This window comes from Vitis vinifera, chromosome 17 (genome assembly GCF_030704535.1).
Source record: "Vitis vinifera cultivar Pinot Noir 40024 chromosome 17, ASM3070453v1".
Lineage (NCBI taxonomy): Eukaryota > Viridiplantae > Streptophyta > Magnoliopsida > Vitales > Vitaceae > Vitis > Vitis vinifera.
In genome coordinates, this window is record NC_081821.1 from 3,165,871 (window position 1) to 3,175,351 (window position 9,481).

General features: G+C 29.6%; 1 protein-coding gene across 2 annotated transcripts; it reads right to left on the reverse strand.

The window, feature by feature from the left end:
• Positions 1-168: 168 nt before the first annotated feature.
• Positions 169-3,957, reverse strand: LOC100257810 (protein DETOXIFICATION 16). 2 transcript variants are annotated; one of them, XM_002280387.4, is made up of 8 exons: positions 3,600-3,957; positions 2,225-2,769; positions 1,985-2,071; positions 1,797-1,853; positions 1,325-1,563; positions 907-1,025; positions 712-798; positions 169-620 (listed from the first exon to the last, which is right to left on the reverse strand). In XM_002280387.4, the coding sequence occupies exons 1-8, from the start codon at positions 3,879-3,881 to the stop codon at positions 555-557; spliced, it is 1,482 nt and encodes a 493-aa protein (XP_002280423.1). In that variant the 5' UTR covers positions 3,882-3,957; the 3' UTR covers positions 169-554. The 2 variants fall into 2 exon arrangements, with proteins under 2 accessions (XP_002280423.1, XP_059590105.1); XM_059734122.1 differs by having other exon boundaries at positions 3,370-3,921.
• Between the last annotated feature and the right edge of the window lie 5,524 nt (positions 3,958-9,481).

The window sequence follows — 9,481 nt, forward strand, 5'->3', positions numbered from 1 at the left end:
ACGTAAATGATGTCTTACACCCGAGAGTAAAGGCGAGAGCAGGTCCAATAGAGGATTTGTTGTTTGATTGATTCTTAATCTGCATGGAAACAGAATTCATTTTGATTGATGTTGATCTGCATAACATAGCTAAAGCTCCATGTGAACAATGATCTCAATGCGCAACGGTGAGGGACAAAGAACAGGTTGAATTATTGAGCTAAACAGGATTCAGTTTAATTTGTCCTTAACCTGGAGAGCTAAAAAGCTCCAGTTGTCTGGTACAGAACAACCAGAATATTTTCTCACTTTATTTGTAATAAACCCACACCTAGAAATACCAGATACATCAAAACCCTGAGAATTAACTTCAGAATGGCATTGTAACAAAGCAAGGAACCCCCTTGAATCTTTCACCCAGCACCCAATGCAATGATGAATGGAGAGGACTGCATAACTTGTTCTACTTGTAAGCAGATCGACTTTCCGAGAGTTAGGAACCAAAACTTTGTCAAGTTTTTAGTGCACCGTTCTTCTGCCTTTACTCAGAAGGTTTCTCTTCTGTAATCTATACTTCAGCTCAATGACCCTGTCTCAATAGGGATTATAGCATCATAGACTCTATCTGTAGCCTTCTTTGCCTAAACAAAACGGAGGGGAGACTTCAGTTGGAGGAGGAGAAACAAAAGGAGATTCAAGCACTGAAATGAAAAGAAGGAAAGAATGCTTTACTTCATCCTCCCAGTTAGTGCGTAGAGTTACGATAAGAAGGGACAAAACTTGAACAATGAGCGCACATATAATCCCCAACCAGAGGCCCTAATCCAAACATTTTAACAGACAAGATTACATGAAATCACTTGCTTCAAGTTAATTGGAGACGACAAAAAACGTATTCTAGTAAAAGGGAGAATGGTGAACTCTTACCCTGCCTCCAATGTGGAAGACAAAAGCTAATAAAATAGCACACGGAATTCCCACAAGATAATATGATCCTAGATTGACAAAGGCACCAATCTTCTGCCAACCGCATCCTCTAGCAGTGCCTAAATGTTCAGGAACAATAAAATTAGCCGCTACAGTCTACATTCAAGTTCTGCAGAAGATCATCTTCAATATTCCATTCAGTTGATGGAGATTATATTCTAAGTGCAAAGTGATTGTGTTTTTTGTGACAACAAAAATGTGTTTTGTTTAGTGGTAAATGTTGACATTACTTCAAATATTGAGTAATGAGCACAAACATTATCAAATAAAAGGTGGTGGTTTGTCTGTTTTCTTATGGTCTGGAGCCTTAAAGAAATGGATGATAATTATACTAGTCGTAGATGAAAGTCAAGAAAACCTGAAAGGACACACTGCATTCCATCTAGGAAGTTGGATAATGCAACAATTGGCATCATGGCTGCTACATATTTGACCACTTCTATTTCATTGCTGTAGGCATAGCCCCAGATGTTCCTTATCAATATCAGAAGTAGTCCAAGGAGAGTGCCTTCAGCTATGGCCATGACTAAGACGACAAATACTGCTAAACGTGCAGCTTGTGGATGCCCTGCCCCAAGTTCATTTGAGACCCTTGTGCTGTACAGAGAAATGAAGAATACATGCATCAAATCAAAGTTGTGGGAGGCATGGTTTTGAGTTTCCATTACAACATCAAGTTCACTTGTGGTTGAAATCAAGATGATATCCTACAAATTAATTAGTTGACTTTTTTGTAAACCAAGTATGGGAATTTTGGCTCTGAATCAAGTCCTAGCCGTTAATGTTAAAAAGTTCAATGTTGAATACATGTTCAATTTAGACCGACTTACCTCACAGCTCCACTGAGTCCAAAGGGGATCATCCAAACTGTTGCAGCAGTATTAAGGCTGGGAAACAAATGTGTTCCATTAAGATCAGACTATAATGTGGGGTTGTACATAAGAAATCAATAAAACTCAATGGAAATCAAGAAAATCCTAAGAAATGAAGACAGATAATGTTGGGATTCAACACTCACCAGATCGAAAGCACTGAAGTCTGTAACTTTGGATTAGGAAGGAGACCAGATAGAAGAACCATCAGCTCAAATGACCACATTTCCAAGCTGTTCAATTTTATGGAAATAAACTGCATTCAAATCTTTAGACACATTGAATACAAATCACGATAATGAGACTGTTTCATAGTAGAGGAAGATAAAATGAATTTTCCAGATGTTTTTGTTATCTTCTTGAAAGCATAAGAAATGGAAATTTACCAGACCATAACAGCAGAAGGAATAGCAAGTCTAAGAAAACTCGGGATATTATGCAGGGCCTCCTTTGAAAATCCAGTCCTAGTTTTCGAGCAAGAAGAAGAGAATTTAACATATAGTGCCAACAATAAAACATTGATCCAACAGGAGATGCTATTTGCCAAAGCAGCCCCTTTACTTCCAAGGCCAGATTTGAAAACCAGAAACCAGCACACCAGAACATGCAGTAAGGTTGTGATTCCAGAGCTTAGCATCATTGGGAAGACTATGTTTTGGGTTTGCAAGAATCTGACAAGGCACTGAAGGAGGCCATAGGCAAAGAGGCTCGGGATCATGAAACGGGCATAAAGTTCGGCTTCTTGTGATATCTCAGGATCTTGGCCCACGGCCATTAGAATGGTTCCTGTATATGCCCAAATGGTAGCAAGAGGTATGCTAACAATTAGAAGAATAAGCATGGCCCTCTGCATGTGTATACTGAGCATATGATACTGCTTTGCTCCATAGGACTGCCCACATAAGGTATCCAATGCACTTGCCATCCCCATCTATCCAACCAAAAAGAAAAATGACAAACAAATTTTCAGTTCAAGTTTTACTTAGCAAAAGACCCTCCTAAACAGACAAGGAAAAAAAAAAAAAAACACAAATTGGGTTTACATGTAGCATTTATGCTTCTTCATTAGGCTGTGAAAGGGCCAAGGGAAGATAGATAATTCAACATTTTCCCCACTTTTTGGGACTGGAATGGTTACTACCAACAAAAGAAACTCTTATGGAAACAAATTTAATAGTTCTTGTTATAGCTGCTTATTAATGCATTCGTCCGGATAAATCTTTATCATCAAGGATTTCAATGGAAAGGCTAAAGGCTTCATTTCAATCTCAGGAGAAAACAAGGAAAATAAAAAGTGCTTAAGATAACTTTAAAATAGATTTTTTTTCCCAAGCCATCTTCAGATTTTAATTTTCCTCCCTTTGTTCTCAACAAAATAAGAAAAACAGAGCCTACAGCTGTGATAAACCACTAAGCCCATCTCTCAAATCAATTCCACAATAACAAAAATGTAAAAATGGGCTGAAAATTGCAGAGCCCATTAAAGGAAAAATCATATAAGCGATTACAGCCAAGAAAATCAAGTCTACACCTGTCCTTACTGAAGTAACCAAGTTTACCACTCGTCCTGTGCACAAAACACAGACAAGAAATCATTATACCCATTACTCAAAACTATACAACATTCCCTAAACGAAAGGCAAATCACATAAATTGAATAGCACAACAGTCCCACCAAGTTCGAGATGTATATCCACCCTCCACGCTCATAGATTTCTATATTACAGAGAAAACAAGCGAGAGAAAAGAAACCCAACTCACCAACAAGCTGGACCCAGTGACAGAAGCAAAGGAAGTAGCCATTGAAGCACCAGAGAGAGCTAACTCACCCAGATGACCCACAAACATCACAGATATCAGCTGCAAACAATACTGCAAAAGGCTGACAGATATCAAAGGTCCTGCCAACCACAGCTGCTTCTTCACTTCTTCTACTACCTTATCTCTCTGAAAAACCTTCCCTTTGCTTCTCTCTCCACCATCTTCTCCACAGCTTTGGATCAGAGGAGACCTCAGAGTTGGCTTCTCATCCCCTCTATCCATCTTCTCCTTCACACACACTCGCAGAGGAGAAGGCCAATTCAGCGGTGCCTATTGCTCTATAAACAATCGAAATCTTGTAATGCCTAAAATGCCCATACATTGAATGGTAAAAGGTTAGAATTATTTGAATGTGGCAGTCTGTGATTGGCTATATTTTGGAGGTACAGGCCAAAAGCAGTGGGGCTGGTTCCATATGATTGTCCAAATACATAATAATTTAGAAAAAGACAAAAGATGAAGAGGGCAGCTACCATATTTGACTGTTGGAAGGCTCTGACTCACAGTAATAAATAGATATTTATATATATTGGGGAAATGATACTAATTATCGAGGGAGAGGGAGATTTTTGGAAAGGAAAAAAAATTGTCCAGTCCAATCATGGTTGGTGGTGCACAAAATGTTAATGTTGAGTCAGGAAAGAAATAGGGAATAACCATGTACCACCTACAAAAAAACGTGAGATTTTAAAACTTTACATTTTTTCTTTTTTTAATTTTAGTGTAAAATGGGAAAAGATATCACTTAATCAGGCATTGCTTTCAAATTTATTTCATAATTATCCTCAAAAAGTAAAGGACAAAGTACTTTTATTATTTTTCTCTCCTTAATATATCTCCCTTACCATTTGCTATCTTCCCATTTTTTTCTTTTTTTTTCCCTCTGTTGCTACCATAATACATTGTCACATATTATAGTTTTTTTTACTATTTTTATTCTTTTACTTTATATATATATTTAATATGCTCATGTATCTTCTTATAAAATTTCTTTAATTTAAATTTATTTTTACTCTCTAATTTCTCCATATTTATTGATTTTAATTTTTATTTACGTATTAAACTTAAAATGATAATATATAATAAATAGTTAATATAACAAATGAAATAAAAACAAAAATATATAATGGATAAAAATGAAAATACTCTCCCACAAATAATATATTTGATGACTTTAAATAATAATTATATTAATACATTTTATTACTTTATCCTTTACTTTTAAGGGTAATTGTAGAATAAATTTGAAAACACCATTAGAGTGCATGAATAGATAATATTTTTTTTTGATTTTACACTAAAATTAGAAAGGAGAAGGTAAAGTTCTAAAATCTCATATTGTTTGTAGTTGGTGTATAACCATATGATTTCCTCAAACAAATATCCATGATGGCAAAACCAACTATTTCAACTTATTGGTATACTCCTGATATCACAATCATATATTTTGAGGACATGTTTATTGTTATAACGTCCCAACTCGTCGTATGACCACATTTTATAAGTTGTTAGATGTGTGCTTATTCCAAATGTTTCTACTTAGTTACATCGAATGGTTTCAAATGAAAAGATACTAAACTCGAACCTGAATGAAACAAACCGGATGTCCATCACAATAGAGCCCGAGTGTTTATATACACAATAATTTTGGTTTTGCTAAAAAAAGAACATTACTCTATAAATTCAAATTAATTTTTTTTACAACTTATTAAATTTTGTGAGATACAAATTAACAAAATATCATTCAAACTTTATTTGATTGAAGAAAAATTAAGCTGATATGTTTTTTTTTTTTAAAGAGTTATTTGATTAAAGGATGAAACCATCCAATTTTGTAAATTTAATCTTCGACTTTTTTCAACCCTAAAAATACCCATTTTGGATAAAAATGCCCTCAATTTTTTCTTTTAAAAATGACCATTTTTTTTAAATACACATGTAAATAATCACTATATTGAGGAGCATTTATGTCAAAAAAATGTTACTTATTAATACAAAAAATAAAGGAGGGTAGATTTACAAAATATAATTTTTTTTATCCCTTTTAATAAATTAATTAAAAAAAAATGATATGTTGACACTGTTAGATGATATGTTTTTAATGAAATTAAAGTTTATAAATTATAGTTTATCTTAAAGCCTGATTATACTTGACTAAAATTTATTAAACATGGAATTGCATTAGCCTAAATAAATTTTAATATATATATATATATTAATTTTCATATTAAACTATTTTGACAAAATTATCAAAATAAGTAAATTAAGATACCCTTATAAAGCTTAAAAACAATCTTATAACTTGTTGAAAGCGATAATATAAATATGACTTTATCATTTAAAATAAAATTAAGTGATAAGTTTTAAGTAATGAGGCATTTTAAGTGATAAGTCATTAGCCACGAAGTTTTCAATTTTATATAAAACTTAATAAGGTCTAACTTTTAACTAAAGTAAAAGTTAGAGTATGTCTACAAATTATATTATATTACTAGTTATCTTTTTTCCATGAATAAAAGAAGAAAAAGAATAAACTTCACTTGCATGCAGTCAAATTAAGTCTAATATTTAAAGTAAGATTCAATAGCTTATGATAATTAAGTTTTGTCATTTTATTTGAAATGCATGGACAGTATGTTGCTATTTGTTCGTCTCTTTGTGGTTTAATTCTTGGAATCTGTGGACTAAAAAATAGTGATAGTGAATGGTGATGACTCCTCATATGATCATATCTTGTCATTATTGGATAAATGTCTAAATTGAATTCAACTTGATGGCAAAAACAAGAGTAGTAGTTGGGCATGTGAAGGCTTTTTCTAAGGCAAGACACCTACTTGAGCTGCAAGAATGGCTTTCTGTCTAAGTAGACTATAAGTTGAATTTAATATGAAGCAGCCAGACATGGACTTCTAGTATTTAAAAAAATATCCACAATGAAAATTGCTTCTATTTTAATGGCATAGTAAGAAAGAGTTCCGTGTTTGTTTTATTTATTGTATGACGATTTGATTTTTTGCCCCTATTTCAATAATGTCAACATTATATTTGACAAAAAAAAAAAAAAAAAAAATTAGAGTAAGTGTAAAGTAGTGGACTGAGATTTGATGTTATGACTGTATGGCTCAAATCAAGTAAGAACTTGTTAATTAATTCTATATATAATTTTCATAATTTCTGGCATCTCTTATTTATTTAGAACCCTTTTACTCATATATATAAAGATTTTCAAAGCTTGATTTTTATAGATATATTCATAGTTGGATTTAAAAAAAAAAAATCGGTGTGACATAAATGATGAAAACTCATCAAAAAATTAGAGAATATTAAAAAAATGATAAAAAAAAAATAATACATATTTAAATTATTTTATTGAAAAAAAATTATATATATAATTTGTGCAATATTAAGTAATAATACATGAAACTTGAAAACATATTTTTAGATATTTATTTAATTTAAATGTATTCAAAGGTAAAAAAAAAAATGGTGATATATTTATGATTTTTTTTAAAATGTTTATAATTTTATTTTCAAATTTATATTTATCTTATATTCAATTAATATATAAAGAGATTAAAAAAGGTTTGATAATGGTTTTTATATTTTAATAATTAATGAAATGAGATTTGAAATAATTAATGAAATGATATTTGAACATAAGATAATTAAAATTAATTTATTATTAAAATTTCATTTCAATATTTTTATTTTCTAGGAATGTATTAAAATGTATAATCATTTCTACAATTTTTTAAAAAAAAATAAGAAATCAACTTCAGTATATAATTAATGTTAGCAGTAAATAAGGGTGGATTTGCTCAAAAATAAAATGCCTGAAATATCCACAAAAAATCTGCAAAGCTATATCAACTTTTCTATTCAAATATTTTTCCGGTGAGCAGCAATAATCGAAATTTTTGGCCACCAATAACCAAAATTTCTATGAAATATTCACAATATTTTCTGAAATTTTCATCCTTAGTGAAACCAAAAGATTGTGATTATTTCCATGAAAACCTACACTTTAAAAAAAGACTTTAAAATTGATTTTGAAAACCATTTCCAAGAACAACTCAGATGTTAAATAGCAGTTATTTTAAGAAATAATACATAAATTAATGAAAGTACAAGATTATGAAACAATTTGAGGTTATTAATGATTCAGGTTTTGATTACACTAACTGAAATATCAAATTTTAGTTTCCTCCAATATTTATACTTTAGTAACATATTTCAATCACAATTTCTTTGGTATTATTATTATAATTGCCAAGAAACTGAAACTGTTACTGCAATATAAGTAGTTGTAATCCCATCAGAAAATTGTGATTCTGATGAAAAATAAGTTTGACGTGGGTGGGTGAGTATGTATGATAAAGTAGAGGAGGTTTGTATGATGGACGCTGTCCTTATAAATAATATTCATCATGAGTATGTATTATTCATCAAGAGTATGTCTATAAAATTTTGAAAATTAAAATCAAAATAGAGAAAGGGGAACAAAATATAAAAATTGCATACTTATTTCTTAAGGCTCATACTTATTTTCTCTCTTACCCTCTATTTATATAAAACTCAATTACAAAACCATGGTGTTGAGATTTATCATCTCATATTGAAATTTAGATCCTCGAATTTAATATATATATATAATTTTATGATTAAATAAAGTTATTTATTATATAAATAAAAGAAATAACTAGTTTTTTTAATTAAAAATTATCATTTATTAAAAATAAAATAACTCTTATTTTCTCCTAACCTTTTACCATAATTACCAACTCCTTCTCTCTTTTTTAAGGAGTTCTTTGCTTTTACTTGATGTAAATAAAAAAAAAATGTGTCAAACTTAATAACTTAAGAAAAATTAATTTAATTTTACTAAACAATTTTAAGGTTCGTGTTAGGATCTTGACAAGTACTTAAAAAAAATTGTTATTCTTATATTTGGTTTTACTATAAAAAAAGAAGAAGAAAGAAAATCAAATATAAATAAAATTAGTTTAAAATTTTTATATTTTAAAATTATTTAATGTTTATATATAGTAGTTAAAGTAAATGAAACGAGTTTCAAATATTATATAAAAATAATTTATTGAATTTAAATATATTTTTTATTTATTTTTTTCTTCTACTTTTACTCTTTATTTTATTTCTCTTAAATTTTATGAAAGTCAAATATAGCTTAATGGTTTTTATTGTTATTAGTTGAGTTGAAGCTAAAATTATAATTTTAATGAGTATTATTGGTATTATAAAAATTTTATTCAACATAAAATTTATATTAACCTAAATAAAATTTATAATAAAATTTTTACATTCATATTAAACTATTTTAACAAAATAGGTAATTTAGTTGAACTTAAAAACAAGCTTATATACTTCTTAAAAGTTAATACACATATGACTTATATTTAAAATAAAATTGAATAATAATTTTTAAGTTATTAAATTCAACATCAATTAAATTAAATTTATTTTAAGTCATACTAAATTTTCAACCTTATAACACAAAATATTAATTTAAGATAGCTCTAAAATAAGAGTTAGTCAACTTACAAATTATATCATTATACTACTAATTATCTTCTAACTACAAAATGGGGTTGAAGGGACTTAATATTGTTGTATGTCATGAACCAAATTCAACTCAAATTTATTTGAACCTTATTTGACTGAGAAAAATAATGATAAGTTATTAAACCAACGCTTCATGATATGATTTTGATAAAATTATGATTTATAAATTACATTTTATCAATAAAAGAAGAAAAAAAAAATTAAACTTCTTGCATGCATCCAAATTAAGTGGTTGTAGATTC